Here is a 24,426-nt window from a genome sequence, read left to right as displayed (position 1 = left end):
CTCAATATACAGTGAATGAAATGCGGCATTAGACTCCTAATCAAGGGATTCACTGCTCTCATGGTGTTTTCCATCACTCTGAAGCAGTTGGCTTGATGGAATGTGGAAAGGCCTAAAGATTCACTTACCATGTCAGTTTCTAGGACTGGGATATTGTTTTTAGAATCCAGTGTATTCTCTGACTCAGTGACCAAAATACAATATGCTTTCTACTGTGGCTAGGAGTCATGGCCTGGGAATTAAGAACTATAGATGTGGACAACTCTTCTCACCACGACACTTAATGATCCATTAGAAAAATTTTTACTTTTTAATCTCCACAATTTGGGGCTATGCTGGTTTAGAAGTCTTAGTTCCCAAGGGTGAACTGCTTCCACTATGGGACACAGCTATAGTTCCATTGAACAGGGAGTTGAGACTGTTAGCTGGACACTATTGGCTCTTTATTCCACTGAAAAAAGTGGGCAAAGAAGGGGTTACTGCACTGGTTGGGGTGGGTGATTCTGACTATAAACAGTAAATTGGATTTCTGCTACTCCTATGTGGGCAGGGATATGCCTGGAACCTAGAAAATTATCTGTAGTGTCATTCATTTAGCATCTAATATTCTGTGGTAAAAGTTCATGGACCACAAGACCCCCAACATAAGCAAGACTACAAATGTCAGAGACCTTTTGGGATTAATTCACTGGCTCACAGGAAACCTTGACCACTTCAGGTTCTTTCTATGGCAAAGAGAATATGGAATGAGAATTAGCAGGGGGAACTCTTAAATACCAGGTTCACCACGTTACCTGCAGCAGAAACTATAACTGTAATGGTGTGAATATTTCTTCCTTACTTTGATACAAATACAGTCAAATAGATAAGAACCACATTTTTCCTCTCCCATTTACCTACTATCTAACCTAAAGTATTGATAGTGACTTGCACATATATAAGGAATTTATTACAGTTTCTCAAATGGGAGGCATGATGCAGTTAGAAGAGGAAGGAACATTCCCGAAAGATGTGTAAAATGGTACATGAGATTTCTTTTGAGGGCAGGATTAACATGTTTTTATTTGTACAAAGGACACTTTCAACACATTATATGCAAGCATTATTCTTCTATTTTCTTTATTTAGGAGTTAAATATTTTGGTTTAAAGTGTATGTGGAAGGCTAAATTGGAAGGCTGAAATGTGCTATACTGTGTTTTGTCTGTTAGTATATTCCTCTTCTGTCTATGACTTGGAACTAAGTACATTCTGGATTAGAGCTGACCAAGAATGAACTTTTCAAGAAGTTTAGTAGCAGAAGTGAAGCAGAGGCTATTACTTTCAATAAGCCATGGCAATCAGACACAGTGACAGCTAGCTATGGAGATGCTGAAAGAGTTCCTGATTCCTCTGGTCTTCCTGACTCCTGGCCTTCCCATTGATGGGGGTCCCAAGCCAACCACCAAATGCTTAATTACAGTTCCCATGAAGGCAGAAGCTTCCACTGACTTCTCCATGAGCTCCCCTTTGCAATTCCACTCCAATGACCAGACACACTTTTGGGGATTCTCCTATAAACTCCAATCTGCGTACTTTCACCAAACTTCATGTTTGAGGTTCCAAACTGTTTGGTCTTAGAACTGTTTTATACTCTTAAAAACTACTGAAGACCACAGAGTTTTAGTATTTGTGAATTATATCTACCAATATTATAAACTAAAACTAAGACTTTTTAAAAACATGAAATACATCCACATTCCATCTCAATGTATAATCCTAAATCACATAACCTCTGAAATTACCCACCATACACTCATGACAGACTGAAAGATAAAAAGGAAAATACCTCCAAATATTGTTATTAAGACATTTTTGACCTTGCTGACTTCCTGAAAGGGTCTTTGGGACCCAGAAAAGGCCTCAGGGATGCCAGTGTGTTCCCAGACACCACATTGAGAACCCATGTTCTGGGCCACTGTGATTGGTGACTTTCTGACCTTTTGATTCTCCTCTTTGTTCTTCACTTCTCTCCCTCTCTCACATCTGTATGAAGTCTAATTTCTATAGAAAACCTCCTCTTCTCCTAACATTTTTTGTTAATTTGCTAGAGCTGTCTTAACAAAATATCACAGACTGGGCGGTTCCAACAACAGAATTTATTTTCTCACACTTCTGAAGCCCAAGATCAAGATGCCTCCATGACTTGTTTCCTATGAGGTTTCTCTCTTTGGCTTGTAGCTAGATGCCCTCTTGCTGCCTCTTCATGCAGTCTTTTTCTCTGTGGGTGCATATCCCTGGGGACTCTCCGGTGTGTCCAAATTTTCTTTTTAAGAACACAGACCCTACTGAATTAGGGCCCACCCTAATGGCCTCTTTTTAAATTAATTACCCCTTTAGAGTCCCCATTTCTAAATACATTCACATTCTGAGGGACTAGGGATTATAGTTTCAACATATGAACTTGGGGAAATACAACTCAGGCTATAACATTACTTTTGGTCACTCTTTTCCTGGCTACACCCTGACTGATAAACTCTTAAAATCTTTGGCCACATAACCTATTTCATATGAAGAGCTTCACAATTTAGCCAGATAGAATGAATGTTAAAAGTGAGGACTGGCAGCCCATTGTAAATACGTTATGTCATAGAGGTTTTTCATATATAAATAATCTCCAGACATAATAAATAAGAAAGAGTAATCAGAATCTAACTTAGAACTGATTCTCTTCTCTCATTAATTTCTTCTCAACCCTTTTAAAATTCAAAAGGTGAAGTGATATGGAAACTATGATCAAACAGCAGCCCTGAAGCTTATAAGAAACACTTTGTTCATGTTATTAAATTGCGGATTATTGTTTCTCTGCATATTTATTTGCCAATGAACCAAAGGTTAATTCTCTCTGTCTGTAAATTAAATGGATTTGTAATTAGAGCCTTTGTTTCATTTGCTTTAAAGATCATTCCTGTTTATGTGTTGACCACAATTCCATTTTTAAATGTAATTGCTTCTAAATCCCAGAGGATGCTAATGTAGATTCAGACCAATACGTATTAATACCAGAATTATGACCAACAAAGTAAAATTTTATAAAGAAAGCTGAGTGCAACTTTGTGGCTTTTCGGTTGGTGGCTTCTAATTACATGTTGCTTCTTGCTCACCTTCAGAAGCCCTAGGAAACTGTACTCTTGTTGCAGCTTCGCCCAGCCACATGCATTGTGGAGAGTGTCTAGAATACAAAAATGTAATAAGTCAGTCTCTTCCCAAGCAGAACTCAGGAAGAAGGAAAAAATAATTACAGTCCAAACACCTTCTATTTTTCATCTCTGTATTGGACACCTCCAAAAAGTCATCTCCAAAAGGTTAGAGGGGATTTAGATGGAGCCCAGGATATTTCAATCACATTGTTGCACATGACTCAGCAACATCCAGAAGCAAAATAGTTTATCCAAGCTTTTTGCATCACAAATTCAGCCCAAAGCCAGCTCCCAGGCTGGGCAACTGTACATTGTGCCTGTTTCTGAAGTCACTACATGTCACTGGACAGGAATCAGATGAAGAAATTTGTTCTAATCTGTACTCTTCTCAAGAAAACTGGTTATAGTTGGAAGGAATAAACTCAGAAAGTGGGAGGTTAGAGGACACTGGACATTGTGACAATTTGCCAACGCTGCCTTCTCTCTAAGGAAACTACATGTGATTGACCACGGGGTTTTGAGGTTTTTTTTTGTTTGTTTGTTTGTTTTTGCTAAGAGGGGAATGCAAGTTTCTGGTGATTATTTTAGAAAAGCCGAGAATGGCTACAAGTAGTTCTCTTTCTTTATCCTTCTCTCACAGCTTATTCAGTTATTTCTCAAAAATTAAAGAAACATTCAAAAAAGAATAATTTGAAAGAAAATCACGAAATTAGGAGTTCCCATTGTGACTCAGCAGTTGACAACCTGACCAGTATCCATGAGGATATGGGTTTAATTCCTGGCCTCGCTCAATGGGTTAAGGATCTAGCGCTGTTAAAAGCTGTGGTGTAGGTCACAGATGCAGATTGGATCTGGCATCGATGTGGCTATAGCGTAGGTCGGCAGCTACAGCTTCTATTTGACCCCTAGTCTGGGAACTTCCATATGCTATAGGTGCATCCCTAAAGAGAAAAAAAAAAAAAATCACTAAATTGTTAAAATCATCCAAGGTGCTGCCATTTCTTAGCGTGGCTCTGCCTCTGCTGTCCTCCCCACAACATGAAGAGATTGAGAGGCTAAGTAGCTCCCTAAAACCATGTGATGTACTTTTGTTTTTTTAATCACAGTTTCAATTTCAGTACTTGTGATTAGTCCGTTCAGCTTTTCTATTTCATCTGGTTTAGTCTTGGAAGATTGTACTTCTCTAAGAATTTGTCCATTTCTTCTAGGTTTTCCATTTTATTGGCATATAGTTGCATATAGTAGACTCTTAAGATCCTTTGTATTTCTGTGATGTCCGTTGTTACTTCTCATTTTCCATTTCTAATTTTACTGATTTGAGTCCTCTCTCTTTTTTTTTTGATAAGTCTAGCTAGGTTTTTATGAATTTTGTTGATCTTCTCAAAGAATCAGCTTTTCCTTTCATTGATCTTTTCTAAGGTTTTCTTTGTTTCTATTTCATTGATTTCTGCTCTGATCTTTATGATTTCTTTCCTTCTACTAACTTTAGGTCTTGAATGTTATTCTCTCTCTAGCTGCTTTAGCTGGAAAGTTAGGTTGTTTATTTGAGCTTTTTCTTGTTTCCTGAGGACCAGATGATTTCACAGGTGAATTCTATCATTTAGAGAAGCTATAATACCTAATACCTAATTACCTAAGAGCTAATATCTAATTGTATATCATGATCAAGTGGGATTTATCCAGGGATTCAAGGATTCTTCAATATCTGCAAATCAATCACTGTGATACACCATATTAACAAACTGAAGAATAAAAACCATATGATCCTCTCAATAGACGCAAAAAGCCTTTGACAAAATCCAATGCCCATTTCTGATAAAAACCCTTCAGAAAGTGGTCATAGAGGGAACCTACCTCAACATAATAAAGGCCATATATGACAAACCCACAGCTAACATCATTCTCAACAGTGAAAAGCTGAAAGAATTCCCACTGAAATCAGGAACAAGATAAGGATGTCTGCTCTCACCACTACTGTTCAACGTAGTTTTGGAAGTCCTAGCCACAGCAATCAGAGAAGTAAAAGAAATAAAAGGAATCCAAATTGGAAAGGAATAACTAAAACTATCCCTATTTGCAGATGACATGATACTATACCTAGAGAATCCTAAAGGCTCTACCAGAAAACTGTTAGAGCTCATCAATGAATTTGGCAAAGTTGCAGGATACAACATTAATACACAGAACGACAGCATTTCTATATACCAAGAATGAAAGATCCGAAAGAGAAATTAGGGAAGCAAGCCCATTTACCATCACAACCAAAAGAATAAAATACCTAGGAGTAAACCTACCTAAAGAGGCAAGAGACCTGTACCCTGAAAACTATAAGGCATTGATGAAAGAAATCAAAGATGACACAAACAGATCAAAAGACAGACCATGCTCTTGGATTGGAAGAGTCAATATTATCAAAATGCCTATTCTACCCAAGGCAATCTATAGATTCAATGCAATACTATCAAATTACCAAGGATGTATTTCACAGAACTCAAACAAAATTACTTTAAAGTTTGTTTGGAAGCACAAAAGACCCAGAATAGCCAAAGACATCCTGAAAAAGAAAAATGGAGCTGGAAGCATTAGGCTCCCGGACTTCAGACTATACTACAAAGCAACAATCATCAAAACCTTATGGTACTGGCACAAAGACAGAAATATAGCTCAGTGGAACAGGACAGAAAGCCCAGAATTAAACCCACGCACCAACAGCAACTAATCCAGGACAAAGGAGGCAAGACTATACGATGGAGAAAAGACAGCTTGTTCAATAAGTGGTGCTGGGAAAACTTGGACGGCCACATGGAAAAGAATGAAATTAGAACACTCCCTAACACCATACACAAAAAGAAACTCCAAATGGATCAAAGACCTATATATAAGACCAGATACTATAAAACTCTTAGAGGAAAACATAGGCCAAACACTCTCCAACACAAACAACAGCAACATCTTCTCAGATCCACCTCTTAGAGGAATGACAGTAAAAACAAAAATAAACAAATGGGAACTAATTAAACTTAAAATTTTTTTGCACAGCAAAGGAAACCCTAAACAAAATGAAAAGACAACCCACAGAATGGAAGAAAATCTTTGCAAATGAATCAACTGACAAGGGATTGATCTCCAAAATTTATAAATACCTCCTACCGCTCAATACCAAAAAAACAAACAACCCCATCTAAAAATGGGCAGAAGATCTAAACAGACAATTCTCCAAAGAAGACATATGGATGGCCAAAAAACACATGAAAAGATGTTCAACATCACTCAGTATTAGAGAAATGCCAATCAAAACCACGATGAGGTACTACCTTACACCAGCCAGAATGGCAATCATCAGAAAGTCTACAGACAATAAGTGCTGGAGAGGGGGTGGAGAAAAAAGAACCCTATTACACTGTTGGGGGACTGTAAATTGGTGCAACCACTGTGGAAAACAGTATGGGGATTCCTCAGGAAACTAAAAAGAGAACCCCCATTTGATCCAGCAATCCCACTCCTGGGCATCTATCCAGAGAAAACATTGACTCAAAAAGACACATGTACTGCAATGTTCATTGCAGCACTATTTGCAAGAGCCAAGACATGGAAACAACCTAAATGTCCATTGACAGAGAAGTGGATTAAGAAGTGGTACAGATACACAACGGAATATTACTCAGCCATTAAAAGGAAAGAAATAACAGCATTTTTCGCAACATGGATGGACCTAGAAATTATCATGCTAAGTGAAGTCCATCAGACAATGAGACACCAACATCAAATGCTATCACTTATATGTGGAATCTGAAAAAAAGGACACAATGAACTTTTTTGCAGAACAGACACTGACTCACAGACTTTGGAAAATTTTTGTTTTCCAAAGGAGAGGGGTTGGGGGGTAGGGGGATGCTGGGGGTTTGGGATGGATTATAAAATTGGGTTGTGATGATCATTGTACAACTACCAATGTAGTAAATTCATTGAGTTAAAAAAAAAAAAAGTGCTGTAAATCAAATGTTTGTGCCTCCCCTCCACAATTTATATGTTGAAATTCTAATCCCCAAAGTGATGACAGTAGGAGGTGGAGCCTTTGGGAGCTGCTTAGGTTATGAGTGTGGAACCCTCACAGGTGCTATTACTGCCTTATAAGAGAGACCACACACAGCTCTCCAGCTCCTTCTGTCATGTGAGTTCATAGTGAGAAGTCGGCAGTCTGCAAGCCAGAAGAGGGTTCTAATCAGAACCTGACCATGCTGGCATCCTGATCTTGGACTTCCAGCCTCTAGAACTATGAGAAATAAATTTCTGTTGTTTATAAGTCACCGATGTTGTGATCTTTGGTTATAGCAGCCAAAACAGACTAAGATAACATGCAACCACCCCTTTCTCAGAGTCACACATATCAAAGACTCTGCTTAAAGACTTATACCACATTAAATAAGCACTAAACTGAGATTTCAATTTCAAAAAATGCTTTATTAAAAAAAAGCTGTAACTAAAAGTTTTTGCACAACAAAGGAAACCATAAACAAAAGACAACTCACAGAATGCAAGAATATATTTGCAAATAAAGCAACTGACGAGAGTTTAATCAGTTTAATCTCCAAAATACACAAACACCTCCTGCAGCTCAGTATCAAAAAAAGCAAACAGCCCAGTCAAAAAATAAGATTGGGAGTTCTTGCTGTAGTTTAGTGGGTTGCAAACCCAACTAGTATCTATGAAGATGTGGATTTGATCCCTGGCCTTGCTCAGTGGGTTAAGGATTCAGCATTGCCATGAGCTGTGGTGCAGGTCACAGACACAGCTTGGATCCTGTGTTGCTGTGGCTGTGACTAAGGCTGGCAGCTGTAGCTCCAATTGGACCCCTAGCCTGGGAACTTCCATATGCTGCAGGTATGGCAATTAAAAAAGAAAAAAAAAAAAGAAAAATGGCAGATCTAAAACACTTCTCCAGAAAAGACATACAGATAAGCCAGTAAACACACAAAAAGACGTCAACATCACTAATTATTAGGGAAACGCAAATCAAAACTGCTATGGAGTACCATGTTACACCAGCCAGAATGACCACAGTCAAAAAGTCTACAAACAACAAATGCTGGAGAGAGTTTAGAGAAAAAGGAATCCTCTTACACTGTTAGTGATAATGTAAATTGATGCAACCAATATGGAAAACAGTATGGAAGTTGCTCAAAAAACTAAAGATAGAACTACCATACAATCCAGCAATCTCACTCCTGGGCATCTATCTGGAGAAAACCATAATTCAAAAAGACACATGCACCTCAATGTTCATTGCAGCACTATTTACAATAGCCAAGACATGGCTATTGTAAATGTCCATCAACAGAGGAATGAATAAAGAAAATATGATACATACATACAATGAAATATTACTCAGCCATAAAAAAGAATGAAGTAATGCAATTTGCAGCAACATGAAATTACCATACTAAGTGAAGTTAGTCGATGAAAGACAAATACCATATAATTTCACTTATATGTGGAATCTTAAAAAAAAAAGATATAAATGAGCTCATTTGCAGAACAGAAATGGACTCACGGACTTTGTTTTTGTTTTTTGGCTTTATAGGGTCTCACCCATAGCATGTGGAATTTCCCAGGCTAGGGCTCCGATTGGAGCTGTACCTGCCAGTCTACACCACAGCCACAGCAACATGGTATCTGAGCCATGTCTGTGACCTACAGCACAGCTCACAGCAACGCAAGATCCTTAAACTTATAGTTACCAAAAGGATCAGGTGGGACAGTGGGAGGGATGCACTGGGGGTTTGGAAGTGGCATATGCACACCAAAGTATATGGAATGATTGGCCAACGGGACCTGCTGTATAGCACAAAGAACTCTACACAATATTCTGTGATAATCTTTTTGGGAAAACAATCTGAAAGAGAATGGATATGTGTATATATATGACTCAATCACTTTATGTACAGCAGAAATTATCATGATTTTATAAATCAATCAAATTTCAATAAAACGTAAAAAAAAAAAACCAGCTATGTGACTAAATCCTCTTAAGTGTCATGGTGGTTACAATCAGAAATATACAACATCATCCCTCCCGTCAAAGAGCAGAGAATGTATTTAGAAAAATAAGATTAAATTAAGCCTCCCCTGAATCTTGGGCAATTTTATATAAGCTTCTGCTCCTCATTTGGCTCTTCTTCAACATTGAGTACATTGAGGTAGAATTATTGTGGGGATGGAGCTCCATTTTGTGAGTGTGTGTATGCATATGCTTGAGATATGGAACTTCTCAGATCTACCTGGCCAAACTGTAAAAGTAAAGAATTCAAAGTATTTAGCAGTAGGAAAATTTCAAGTGCCAGAAATGAGGGAAAGAGCCTGCATGCACAGATGCAAAATGAAGAGGAGGGAAAGATTCCCTCAGAAACTGAATCATGCTGGACTCCCTATCTGGATAATTCAGGGGGAAATGAGAAGACTGTTTCTGCAATTTTGTCTGTTTTAGAAAATTTGCAGGATAATTGTTTTGACTCCTCTCTCCCCCCAGTGGGTGGAGACACAGCTGGGCTTTCTGAGAGGCCAAGCCAATCTTGATCCAAATGAAAGGTGACTTGCAACAGGGTTGCAAAAATAAGCCTCTACTCTCTGCCTCTGTTCTTCCTGTAATCTGCTTTGTGAAAGACCTTTTTCTCTGCACTGGGATGTAACTAAAGCCTATCAAATTATCCCACCCATTTTTCTCTATACAATTGTGTTCTGTTATTGTGCTTCTTACTAATTTGTCCAGGAGCCTTTAAAATTTTCGCAAAATCTACTTTGGGATAACTCTTGAGGAGATCTGTATCCTTCACAACCAAAGCTCTATTTCTGGATGTTCGCAGCATTGCCCTTCAAATGCATGATTCTGCTATAATGTAAAGAGTTTATTTTCCTTATGTGTTCCTTCATTCAGTAATATCTGTTCAATAATTTGTTACATAAATATGAGATGAATGAGAGTGAATTTCTCCGCTCTGTTCTGGAACCACAATCGATCTACTGACTAGGTCTACCAGAGAGAACCAGCATCAAGGAAAACAAGAAAATCTTAGAATCATACTTCTGCAGAATGCCTTATTATAATGTACTAGCCCCAAACAGCTGAAGGAGGTATTCTACAAATGCAATTTGGGAGACTCATTCTATAATATCAACATGGTTTGGATTTTGAGTCATGTTCACTTGCACAGTTCATTTAATGGCAAGATGTTGTAGACACATACACATCAATCTAAATGAATTTGTACTTGGATTCTGACATCTAATCTTCCTGGTTAATATCTGTCATGTGTTGCTAAACCACCTCCAACATATGTAAGTAGTTCCAAAAATAATGGTTGATTATTCAAAACTATGTATATAATCATTCCAAAATAATAAAAGCCATAAAAATTACTGATAATCTTCTATACCACAATTTTTATATAAAAGACTATCCTTAATTCTTTATTGTTTGTGAATATCTTTTCCTCATATACCTCCCCCACATGTATTTTGTGCTTCATAAAAGTTCTTTCTGTTATTTCTGAGTGTGCTCAAAGCAGATAGGTTTTCTCTGTACTTATCAGTGTTTAAGATGTTTTCTGAGTTAACATAATCTGTCAATCTGGCATGTCTCTCAAACACTTAAAATTCACTGAAAATCTCAAGAGGAAAAATTACTGTGTATCTAATTCTAACTAGAGCATATGTTCCAGCCTGTGCTAAACAATTTACCCAGAAGGATTAAAAATGTTTTATAAAAAAAATTAATGGCCCTCAAGATCAGAATCAGCAATTTTCCATCGACATAATAATAAAAAATAAAATTCTGCAACTCAAGAAGCTAAGTTGTGTTTTTAATTCATCAGAGCAAAAATTTATAGTCAGTAAAGTATGCTCACATTTTCACAATTTAAAAAAAAATTTTTGTGTGTGTCTTTTTTTATCTTTATGCCTTTTCTAGGGCCGCTTCCTGCAGTATATGGAGGTTCCCAGGCTAGGGGTCGAATAGGAGCTGTAGCCGCCAGCCTACGCCAGAGCCACAGCAATGCGGGTTCTGAGCCGCATCTGCAACCCACACCACAGTTCCCAGCAATGCTGGATCCTTAACCCACTGAGCGAGGCCAGGGATCGAACCCACAACCTCATGGTTCCTAGTCGGATTCGTTAACCACTGAGCCACCACGGGAATTCCCCTAAAAGTATTTTTATAAATATTTGCATTTATATTTATTCTATGTAGCTAAGGACAAAAATATCAGATATATTTTATGTCTATGGTAAAATGCTAAGTTTCAAAAAACTAGGAACATTAAAATGTTAATAGTAGTTATCTCAAAGATTACAGTCACTGATGATTTTTATTTGTCTTTGATTTTTAAAATTTTCTACATGAACATATATTACTTTGAAAATATGTTTTAGAGCATTCCAAGCAACCAAAAAAATCTGTCTTCCTGCATTAAATTAATTAATTAATTTACTGTTTTTCACACTCTCAAACTCATTCCATCAGGAATTTTAAGAAAATCTAATTTTCCTGTCAATGGTCAACAAACCAATAATTTGCTTTAACATAAGTCAATAATTTCATAGAACTTACCAATATAAATTGGAAAGGATAAAATTAAATGTTGAAGCAGATAATAAATTTATTTATTAACTTAGAACTCATTGTGGATATACATTAAAACCTAAATATCTTACAGAACTAAAGATTTATCTGAGAGTTTCTATCATGACTCAGCAGAAATTAATCCGACTAGTGTCCATGAGAATGCAGGTTCAATCCTTGGCCTCGATTAGTGGGTCAGGGATCCAGCATTGCTGTGGCTATGGTGTCGATCAGGAGCTGTGGCTCCAATTCAACCTCTAGCCTGGGAACTTCCACATGCTGTGGGTGTGCCCCTCTAAAAAAGAAAAAAAAAAAAAAAAAGAGTTCCCGTTGTGGTGCAGTGGTTAACAAATCCGACTAGGAACCATGAATTTGCACGTTCAATCCCTGGCCTTACTCAGTGGGTTAAGGATCTGGTGTTGCCATGAGCTGTGGTGTAGGTCGCAGACTGGCTCAGATCCCGCATTGCTGTGGCTCTGGCATAGGCCGGCAGCTACAGCTCCAATTAGACCCCTAGCCTGGGAACCTCCATATGCCACGGGAGCAGTCCTAGAAAAGGCAAAAAGACAAAAAAAAAACAAAAAAAAACACACATTTACCTTCTCTAGCTTCTTTTTTTTAAGACATTTTTTGTAAATCTAAGCTATTTCTCTACTTAAAATAGACCACATAAGTGTTCATAACCTGTACTGCTAAAACAGACATGAAAATCATTTGTACCTTGAAAAATATATATAATTAATATTATTTTGGCAAATAGTGTGGTTTTATATAAATGCAATGAATACTTAGGAAACTGGTGATCAATGAAACTTTGAATTCACCTGCCATATTACTAGAACTCATTTGCATCATTTGCATAGTCTTTTATTGTAATGTATTTGGCAAGACCCATGCTGTAACAGTGAAATTTTCCTAAAAGCAGCTGAACTAAGAACCTCAAATAATACAGTGTAATCTTGACAGGAAGCAAAAAGAAAGCACTATAATTAGTCAACAGGTTTTTAGTACCTGCTTTATGCCCAGCCAAAGCCCATTCAACAAGTGAAAAATGTATAGGATATAATCCCTGTCTTAAGAAAGCTTAGATCTCATTGAGGAGAAGCAAGAAACATCATTAAAAAATTCAGAATTTTGTGGTTTGATTATAAAAACAATAGATACTCAGAGAAAAAGGCAAAGAAAAAAGAAAAGACTTACTGTCATAAAAAGGCTTTCTGAAGGAGAAAGAATTTAGGAAGGTCCAAGAAGGATGGGTATAGTCTGGTTAGAAGACAAACAGACGTTATCTTAGAAGATGGAAACTGACTGAATAAAGACAGTAAGGACACTGATTTACGTTTGATGGGGGAAATGAAAGGCATGAGGAGGAGAGGAAGGAGAACATTTCATGGGCAGAAGCAATAGAATGAAGTGCAATAAACTGAAGAGAATGGAAACTATAATCATGTCTTCACTCTGCTAGGCACATGCAACTACACACACTGAGTCTATCCAATCTCCAGACAAGGCTCTCCAGAGTCCTTAGAGGAATTTATTATCCATTCAGAATATCACGTTTCAGGCTTAGCATGGAGTGAACATGAGCTGATGACTTGAATCTTGTGCTTAACATAGGCTTCGTGTTGAGAAACTCCTCCAAAAGGTTATTTTGCTTAAAATTTGGCTCTTCTGGGATTCCATTCTATTTCTCAACTCTCCTAGTTGATCTCAGGCTCATTAAGTAGAATAACCCTTCTGGCACTATCTTTGCTGTGGGAATTGAAGCTGACCTTTCTCATAGTTATATTCTACAAAAGCCAGATAATTTATAATTTGAAAATCTATGAATAGATAATGTGATACAAAAATGCTATGTCTTTTTCAACTAGTTGTAGGAAGTTTGGTATTTGAGGCTTATGCAAATTTACTGAGTTAAAACTGTGTAATTTATGAGAAACTTGAATCTAATCTTTTCTGCTTGGGAGTTTGAGAGAATGAAGGGGAAATCATTGGAATGAATATGGATTTGTTTTGAACAACGGAAACTCATATGTAGAAATGATCTATAGGGCATTCAATTCAGTTTCCTGCATTGCTGAATTGCTTCCTATCATAAAAGCTCAGAGGTTAAGTTCAGAATGTTTTAAAATATGACTCTGCTGCTACCCAATATCAAGGAGAACTTGTTTGAGTCCTTGGCAATACAGTTTAATATAAACTGGCAATGTGACTATAGTTAACAATATTATATTGTATATTTGAAAGTGCTAAAAGAGTAGATCTTAAAAGCTATGATAAGTAAAAATAAAAATCTAACTATGTGAGGTCATGTTAAACTAAACTTACTGTGATCATTTCACAATATATATACATATCTAATTCTTATATTGCACACCTTAAAATTTATGATGTTATATATCAAATATGTCTCAATAAAACTGAATAAATAAATAAACATATGGACTTCTGGAAACTGTACTACTTATCCACATCTAAACACATTTTCTACTTGCAATTGGCCTTAGGCTAGTATAAACTTGGAATATACATATAATATATACATTCAATAATCCAGACCAAAGAAGGGCCTCATTCCCTCTTTCAAGCCTAGTGTCAACCACATCAGAATTCTGTTCATTACAGTCATTCAAGGACTGAGGCTCAAAGGAGGTCCATCTTAGTACAGGCTTCCTTGATGAACCAGAAATGAAGTAGAGCAACAAAAACCATGCATTCACTGGTAAAATTACCCCTAGAAGTGACAATACATCACTTGAGCTCACACTTCATTAGCCTAAGCAAGTCATGGCCATGCCTAACTACAAAATTAAGAAAGTGTAATCCAACCATGTGTCAGTACGGAGGTTGGATGAAACAACCCTAATGAAACAACCCTAATGTCTACCATGGGAACCATAAGAATTGATGGCAACCATTCAAGTTCAAGACAAAGGTTATCATGACCTTGGTTTCCCTGTGAACCAGTAGAAATGGAACTAGTGCAGGGAAGAAGAGACTAGAGAAAGAAAGAACTTGCAGAAACCCATATAAGACTAACTCAGAAGCAGCAACTCATAAAAAAATATGAAATAATGCCATTTGCAGAAACATGGATGGACTGAGAGATTATCATACTGAGGGAAGTAAGTCAGAGAAAGACAAACATCATATGATATCACACATATATGGAATCTAATAAAAATGATATCAAAGAACATATGGGGACACCATGAAAATCATTACTTTTCACTTAGAGCTCAGTGTCCCTGAGTGACTACAGAGCAGTGGCTTGAGTTTAGCTACCTTCTTCGGTTATAGCTATAGAGCAAGGCTGTTCTTGGGAGAGATGGGCCTTTGTCATTCATACACTTCCCAATACTCTGTTCTCAAGTCATGTGTCTTTTGACCCTTATCCTCCAAGACCCTGGCATGATACCGTCAATGAAGTCAGGAAATCCAGCTTGGTAACATGGAAAGAACATGAAACAGAGGGCTGATATGATTAAATGTCAGTAAAATATCTTGCCTCATTGTCACTGAAGGAAGTAGGATTCTCAGTAAGACCTACTTTCTCTTCCAAAATTTTTTCTCTACTGAGCTCTAAGCAGAAAGTCATGATTTTCATGCTGTCCCCAAGTTTGAATTAAAAGCAGCACAGATGCTAGACTTGAAAGGACTGTGGACAGTAGGCATCACAGAAGTTATCAATGAGACAGGAGGAGCTTTCTTGATATTTTGGTACAGCCTAAAATGCCTCAGAATTTTGTACAATCTGGTGGAATAGAAGGCAGACCACATGAAAGACTAAATTTGCTACCAAGCCCAGTGAGATGGGAGTTCAAAGGCAGAAACAAGTTGATTTAAGGGAAAAAGAAATGGGTCCATGCTTATATACTAGAGTTTATCAATTAAAAACCTATACACATCAGGAAAAGGAAAGATTATGGACTTGGCCCAGACTTATGAAGGCCATTAGAAAAAGAGAGCTCATTCTACTTATCACCATATATTTCTAACTTGAGATTAAAAAAAAACAGAGGTGATCAGGATGTCTCACAGATGTGATGGTGTTAGTTCTGATCTTAGGGTAAGTGCCTGAAGACCATCCACCCTGAAGCTGCCAGGGGTTAGCACTAGAAACCCCAGAGAACAGGGATCACCAGTTCCAGGAGAAGGGAGACAGGAAAGTAAAGAAACAGTTGAATAATAAAGGATGCACTGGGTTGGATCTTGGAATCAGTATGTCAACTAACCCGTTCTCTCTAGAAGTTTAACATTTATGTTGCCATTTTAATAAAGATTCCATTTTGCTTATGGACCAGTCATCTCTGAGATTCTTAGTAACTACCAAAGGCTAAGTGTTATTTTTAAAAATCAGGGCTCCATGTTATCCTCCTTCTGTGTCTGTGGTCATAGTCACTTCTTCCAAGTCCCATCCAATGGAAATAAAATGACATAAACCATCTACTTTGAGCTGGTTGAAGAATTACAGGCATGAATCAAATGGTGCAAGGGGGAAAAGCACTTAAAATTTAGAGACGAAGGGATGCCTGACTTTTGAGTTGTCAATCTGGGAAGCTTTTCATTAGAAGTTTTAGAGTGCTTTCATCACTAATTAATAAATAATGACATGTCAGACAAGCAAATTTAATACTGAGAAAACTAACAGATACACATACCAGATGTTATCTAACACTGACTTCCTCTCATTTGAGCACCACTATTTCACTGTTTTGTTCAATGAAAACTGACACTTGGTATATTAGACCAATTAGCAAATAGAAAATACCGTGCAAAATAATTATAGCCAAGCCCTCACAGTCAATTCCCTAGCCTTCCTTTTCCAACTTCCTTCTTCCCAAAACAAATCTCCTTTGGCTCTACTCTCTGAACATCTTGCAAATCCTCACTGCCTCCCTTATGCCTCCGCTCCTGCAATTTCTCCTGGAATTGTCCCTCTTCACTTATAATTGCTCTGAGGACAGAAACCAACACTTGGTCATCCTAGAACCCCCTGGAGGTCCCAGAGTGGTATGTGCATATTAAAAGGTGTATGATAAATCCTCACTCAATTGAACTGAATTTTCACTGTGGGCTTTAATCATTATTACAGTGATCTTCACATCATAGGGCAAATGAGGGTTTGCCAACCTAGCCTGCTACTTACTTAATCTGACAAGAAAAACTAGCTTTTCAGGAAAAGAAAACAAAAGGAGTAAAAGCAAATGGGCAGAGTAAGACAATAAAAAACTGGACTATAAAAGTCAATTCCATGGAAGAACAATTTTCTCACTATCCTTAATGAGCGTGTTGGTCAAATGTACAGATGTTAAAGGAACATTCCTATTTAGTTAGTAGTGCGTGACAGACCTCTTCCAAATTAGTCTTCATTCTTTTGAGTACTTCGAAGAGGTTTTTTCAGTTTCTTTTTTAGGAAGTTTGGGCTGCTTTCTGTTGTGACTGATCCGTTCTTTTGGATTTCACAGATCTCCAAGGCATACTAGAAGACTAAATCAATTCTGCTTGGAGTGAAAGGTCTTAAGGTAATTAGGTTAGCCATTCGATTTATTTGCAGGCATTCCTTTAATGTGTGAAATAATTTCAATAAGCCCATATTCATGCAAAGATTGATAGTTATGACTATGTTATGATTGATACATTAGTAATGGTAAGGACAATTAAAGCATTTCACATATAGTCCCCTCAGTCTTATTGTTTTTTAAAGATGTAAATATTTCATGCTTAAATAATAATGATGTTGATAATGATCACTAAATGCCTACTGTGTGCCAGCCCCTATGATAAGCACTTATCCCACCTAATCATTTTAAAACTCATTAATAATAATAAGTCAGTAACACAGAGAGGCAAAGTAATTTAGCCAGGGCCACATAGTCAGCTAACATAACTTCAACTAGACCCAAGACAAATTCCATTATTCCTAGTCTTTATTAGATTATGCTATACCCCAAGTTAACTAAATGCCCTAACAATTAGCTGACATCTGAGATGGTAGCAGGATTTGGAAAAAGTCAACAAATTTACTCTTTAAAATCCTTATCAAGAGGATTTTAAGTGAAGGTAAAAAAGCAAATGGGCAGTTTAGGCCAATTTTTCTACAACTGGAAAACTTAAGAACAGATAGCCAGCATTCTGCCAGGTCACATCAGCACACTGGCTAAGCAAGGGGCTTTTACTGTAACCGGACTCACCCAGCTGAGACTGAAGAACAGTTGTGTGAGGAAAAAAATCTGTAACTCACAAAAATCTCACTATGGACTACTCAAGTGTGTGGATATAGCTGCTTGTCTGGTATCATGTTAAAAAGGCTTTGTTCTGCTTTCCAGTTCTGTGCTAATTTGGGCCAAGGCTATGTAGAAAAAAAGTAGAGTTGATGATTACCCAGCTATTCAATTGGTAAATCTCCAACAGTTCAACCTTTTTAGCAGCGATTTGAAAGTATAAATAGCACGATTACTAGATTTGCAGATGCCCCAAAAATTGAATGAGAGAGCTAATATAATTAAGACAACATACTGAAGTATAAAAGTATATCAACAAATAAGAACACTAGGAAAAAACAGTAAAATTTAACAGGGATAACTATAAAATCAGGTATTTGACTTCAAAACTTGAAGAGATTGAATAAAGAATGAAACGGGATAATCTTTCTGTGTGAAATGGCATTGCACAGGAGGTAGTTTGCAGCCCATAATAAGCCAGAATGTGCCAATAGCCTTAAGCAAAGGAGTATAAGCCAAGGGTCTGTATCAAGGGAGGTGATAGTAATGGAATTTTGTGTTCAGTTTACATACCACTATTTAAGATCAAGTCTATCCAAAGTAGAGTGACCAGTATAAAGAAGGCTTTGAAAACTGTGCATAAAGTCAAGGCTAGAGAAACAAAGGAAATGCAGCCTGAAAGGGAAAATACTAGAGGTTTTTACTAGAACTCTTCATAGTGTAATGGAAAGCACATGGCCTAGAGATCAAGAGAGAATTCAATCCCAATCTTCGTACTCTGAGGACCAGGGCAATGATTTCACCTCAAACTCTCAGCATCCTCAGCCCATATGGTTTGTTTATTCCTAAATTTTCTAGGCTCAATATGTTGGGTACTAAAAACAGAACAGAAAGCAAGCTTTTGACATTAGAAAGCTGAGTCTTGTGCCCAAGGCAGACAAGTTTCAGTCTATTAACATACACAGCACTGATGTTCTAGGAGTTCAGAGAACAGGCAACTCACCTTGAAACAGGGCACTTTGACTAAGCCTTCTTGATACAATCCCTTTCATGGTGTATTAGTTTCCTGGGGCTGCTGTAATGAAGGACCACAAACTGAGCTGCTAAAACAAAAGAAATTTACAGTCTCAAAGTTCTGGAGGCTGGAAGTCCAAGATCAAGGTGCCCACAGGATCAGTTCTTTCTGAATACTGTGAGGGACAATCTGTGCCATGAATCTCTTATCTTCTGGCGATTTCCTGGCAATACTTAGCGCTCCTTGGCTGTAGGTACATCATTTTAATCTCTGTTTTCATCTTTGCATGATGTTCTCCCTGCGTCTTCTCACTCAGTCTTTCCTCTAAGTATGTCTGTCTCTGTAGCCAATTTCCCTTTTTTATATGAACATAGTCACATTGGATTATGGCCCACCATAATAACTTCATCTTAATTTGGTCACTTGAAAAGACTCTTTTTCAAATAAGGTCACTTACACAGGTACTGTGGGTTAAGACTTTAATATCTCTTAGGGGACTAGGAACACAATTCAACCCATACCACATGGCTAATCTGAAACTGGCTCTCCTGTAGTGGCTCAGCGTTAATGAAACCGAACAGTATCTATGAGGACTCAGGTTTGATGCCTGGCCTCACTCAGTGGGTTAAGGATCCAGCATTGCTGGGAGCTGTGCTGTAGGTCACAGATGTGGCTCAGATCCCACACTGCTGTGGCTGTGGCTTTGGCTGGCAGCCACAGCTCCGTTTTGAACCCTAGCCTGGGAACCTTCATATGCTGCAGGTGCAGCCTTAAAAAAAAAAAAAAAAAAAAGACAAAGAAATTGACATGTCAACATATCTTTTTTTTTTTTCATTTTGTAAGGATCTAAGCAGAAGCTGTAACAACAGTTACACTCCCTGCAACTAGGAGTATCCTGCACCACCTTCCTTCAAGGCCCTTGCTGCTGTTAAGAGCCCAGCAACCAGGCACTGACTACTAGCTTTACCCACTGCTTCCTTCTTCCTGGAAACACACTCAGCACCCTGGGGATAACAGCCTGCTCACACCAAAGGAAGAGACAGCAAATATTCAAACTCCCATGCCAAAAATAAATAGTAACCCCCCACAAAATACAAAGGGATGCTCTTGTATAGAAGTACCCCTCCAAGACTACAATTTGACTTTCCTAAACTCACAGGAAAAGAAAAACGTAAGCAAGATGAAAAAGCTCGGGAACCATTCCCAGCTAAAAGAACAGGAGAATTCACCTGAAGCAGCAAACAATAAAACAGACCTCTGCAGTCTGACAGACACTGAGTTCAAAAGGGAGGTAGTAAAAATACTAAAGGAATTAAGGCTGAATATCAAGGAATTAAGAGTGCATATGAACAGTAATTCAGATTTCTTCAGAAAAGAACTAGAAAATATAAGGAAGAACATAGAAAAATTATAAAATGCATTTGCAGAGAGGGAAACTGAGCTAAAGGTACTAAAGAGCAGAATGAATAATGCAGAGGAAGGAATTAGTGACTTGGAAGATAGAATAATGGAAATCACCGAGTCAAGATAACAGACAGAAAACCAAACGAAAAAAACATAAAAGTAATATAAGAGATCTATGGGATAATATAAAGCAGGCCAGCTATGCATAATAGGAATTCCAGAAGGAAAACAAAAAGAAAAGGGGATTTAAAATATATTTGAAGAAATTATGGCTGAAAACTTTCCAAATCTAAAGCATACTGATATCAAGATACAAGAAGCACAGAGAGCCTCAAACAAGTTGAACCCAAATAGGCCTACACCAAGACATATTATAATAAAAATGGCAAAAGTTAAAGATAAAGAGAGGATTCTAAAAGCAGCAAAAGAAAACCAAAACGTTAATTATACGGGAACCCCCATAAGGCTATCAGCTGATTTCTCTACGAAAACACTACAGGCCAGAAGGAAGTGGAAAGATATATTTCGAGATCTGAAAGGAAAAAATTTGTAGCTAGAATACTATTTCCAGCAAGAATATCATTTAAAATAGAAAGGGAAATGAAGAATTTCTCCAACAAACACAAGCTAAAAGAGTACAGCAATACTAAACCCATTCTAAAAGAAATACTGAAAGGGCTTCTCTACATTAAAAAAAAAAAAAGTGAAAAGAATTGGGATGGAGGAAACCACAACTGGAAAGCAATCACTTAAATAAGCCAGCATACAGATTTAAAAGAGGAAAAAAAAAAAAAACTATTGTAAAAGTGATGATAAACACAAGGAACAGCACAAGGACAAACATGAAGATGTTATAAAAAGACTTCGAAATCACAGAATGTGGGAAAGGAACGTAAGAAAACACAGATTCTTTTTTTTTTATTTTAATAATGTGTTTGAGCCTATATGACTATCAGGCTAAAGCAAGCAGACACAGGAAGAGGTTCACATACTCAAAAAACAGGGCAAGCACAAATCAAAACCAAACATTACAGTCACAAAAACTAAAAAGAAAAGTACTCAAGCATAAAATGAATAGAAATCATCCAACCAAATAAAGAGAAACACAGAATCAACTGGAAAACAAGGTTTAAAATGGCAATAAATACATATCTATCAATAATTACCTTAAATATCAATGGACTGAATGCTCCAAACAAAAGACACAAAGTGGCAGATTGGATAAAAAAGCAAAAACCTAAAATCTGCTCTCCAAAAGACTGCTCTACACTTTAGAGCAAAGGACACATCTAAGTTATAAGTGAGGGGATGGAAAAAGATATTTCATGCCAATAGATAAGACAGGAAAGCAGGAGTTGCAATATTCATATCAGACAAAAACAGACTTTAAAACGATGGCCAAAAAGAAAGACAAAGAAGGACACTATCTAATGGTAAAAGGATCCATTCAAGAAGAAGATATTACAATCATCAATATATATTCCCTAGAGTTCCCGTCATGGCACAGCGGAAACAAATCCAACTAGGAACCATAAGGTTGCAGGTTCGATCCCTGGCCTTGCTCAGTGGGTTAGGGATCCAGCACTGCCATGAGCTGTGGTTTAGGTCGCAGATGCAGCTCGGATCTAGTGTTGCTGTGGCTATGGCATAGGCCAGCAGCTGTAGTTCTGATAAGACCCCTAGCCTGGGAACTTCCACATACCACAGGTGTGTCCCTAAAAACAGACAAAAGAAAAAAATATATGCATAGGAGCACCTAGATACTTACAACAAATACTAACAGACATAAAAGGAGAAATTGATGGGAATACAATCATAGTAGGAGAATTTAACACCCCACTCGCATCAATGGGCAGATCCTCTACACAGAAAATCAATAAGGCAACAGAGATCCTAAAGGACACAATAAAAAGTTAGACTTAATTGACATTTTTAGGACATTACACCCAAAAAAATAAGAATATACATTCTACTCAAGCACACATGGAACATTCTCAAGGATTGATTGCATACTGGGACACAAAGCTAACCTCAACAAATTTAAGAGTATAGAAATTGTTTCACATATCTTCTCTGACCACAATGGCATGAAAGGAGAAATCAACCACAAGAAAAGAAATGAGGAAAAACTAACTACATGGAGACTAAACAACATGCTACTAAAAAACCAATGGGGCAATGAGGAAATCAAGAAGGAAATTAAAAAATACCTTGAGACAGATGATAATGAAGACAAAACCACTCAAAATCTATGGAATGCCACAAAAGCAGTCCTCAGAGGGAAATTCATAGCAATACAGGCCTTCCTCAAAAAAGAAAAATCTCAAATCAACAACTTAACCCACCACACCTCAGTGAATTAGAAAAACAAGAAGAACAACAACAACAACAAAAAAAAAAAAAACCTAAAGTAAGCAGAAGGAAGGAAATCACAAAGATCACAGAGGAAATCAATAAAATAGAGATTCAAAAAACAATAGACAAAAATCAATCAAACCAAGAGCTGGTTCTTTGAAAAGGTAAATTGACAAACTTCTGGCCAGACTCACCAAGAAGATGAGAGAAAAAACACAACTACAAAATAAGACCTGAAAAAGGAAAAATCACAACAGATACTGCAAAAATACAAAAAAAAAAAAAAACATAAGAGAATACTATCAACAATTTTCTGCCAACAAATTTGACAACCTAGAAGAAATGGACAAGTTTCCAGAGACTTACAACCTGCCAAAACTGAATGAAGAAGAAATAGATCAACTGAACAGATTGATAACAAGAAATGAAATTGAATATGTAATAAAAACACTCCCTACAAATAAAAGTCCAGGACCAGATGGCTTCACAGGTGAATTCTACCAAACCTACAAAGAGGAACTTATATCCATCCTCCTTAAACTTTTCCAAAAGGTTGAAGAAGAAGGAACACTCCCAAAGACATTCTATGACACCACCATCACCCTAATTCCAAAACCAGACAAAGATACCACCAAAAAAGAAAACTATTGGCCAACATGTTTGATGAATTTAGACGCAAAAATCTCAACAAAATTTTAGCCATCCGAATCCAACAACATATGAAAAAGATCATACACCACGACCAAGTGGGATTCATCCCAGGTGCACAAGGATGGTACAATATATTCAAATCAATCAACGTCATACACCACATTCACAAAAGAAAAGTCAAAAACCACATGATCATCTCAATTGATGCAGAAAAAGTATTTGACAAAGTCCAACATCCATGCATGATCAAAACTCTTACCAAAGTGGGTATAGAGGGAACGTTCCTTAACATAATCAAAGACAAACCCACAGCAAATATAATACTCAATGGAGAAAAGCTGAAAGCTTTCCCACTAAAATCTGGAACAAGACAAGGATGCCCACTCTCAACACTTTCATTCAACATAGTATTGGAAGTCCTAGCCACAGCAATCAGACAAACAAAAGAAATAAAAGGCATCCAAACAGGAAGAGAAGAAGTAAAATGGTCACCGTATGCAGATGACATGATAGTATAGATAGAAAGCCCTAAGGACTCAACCCCAAAACTACTTGAACTAATCAACAAATTCAGCAAAGTAGCAGGATATAAGATTAACATTCAGAAATCAGTCACATTTCTGTATACCAATAATGAAATATTAGAAAAGGAATACAGAAATACAATACCTTTTAAAACTGCAGCCCCCCAAAAAAATCAAATAACTGGGAATAAACCAGACCAAAGAGGTAAAAGAGCTGAGAACTATAAAACATTCATCAAGGAAATTAAAGAGGATTCAAAGAAATGGAAAGATATTCCATGCTCCTGGGTTAGAAAAATTAATTTTGTAAAAATGGCCATACTACCCAAAGCACTCTACAGATTCAATGCAATTCCTATCCAATTACCCATGACATTTTTCACAGAACTAGAACAAACAATCCAAAAAAGAACAACAAAAGACCCAGAATTATATGGAACAACAAAAGACCCAGAATTGCCA

The 24,426-nt window shown here is 37.2% G+C and overlaps 1 protein-coding gene across 3 annotated transcripts in view; it reads right to left on the bottom strand.

Annotated features, from left to right (window-relative positions):
- Window positions 1-24,426, bottom strand: part of LOC146403390 (uncharacterized) — a 311,545-nt gene that overhangs the window by 131,994 nt on the left and 155,125 nt on the right. The window contains exons 2-3 of one of the 3 annotated variants that reach the window (XM_084956675.1): window positions 19,019-19,115; window positions 3,142-3,209 (exon numbers count right to left, since the gene is read on the bottom strand). The exons of 1 other annotated variant lie outside the window; for it this stretch is intronic. Coding sequence is in view for 1 of the 2 variants with exons in the window: in XM_084956676.1 (XP_084812802.1) it covers window positions 3,142-3,193 (52 nt within the window). In the remaining variant the exon portion in view is untranslated. Of the gene's footprint in view, window positions 1-3,141; window positions 3,210-19,018; window positions 19,210-24,426 lie in introns of those variants that run through there. One more of the 3 variants, XM_084956676.1, reaches the window with a different exon arrangement.

Source organism: Sus scrofa, chromosome 5 (genome assembly GCF_054392235.1).
Source record: "Sus scrofa isolate SSC_HxYL_T2T_F1_AM1 chromosome 5, Sscrofa_HxYL_maternal_Yorkshire_Landrace_v2.0, whole genome shotgun sequence".
NCBI lineage: Eukaryota > Metazoa > Chordata > Mammalia > Artiodactyla > Suidae > Sus > Sus scrofa.
The sequence above is the reverse complement of the archived record's forward strand: the minus strand, read 5'-3'. Positions and strand labels throughout refer to the sequence as shown.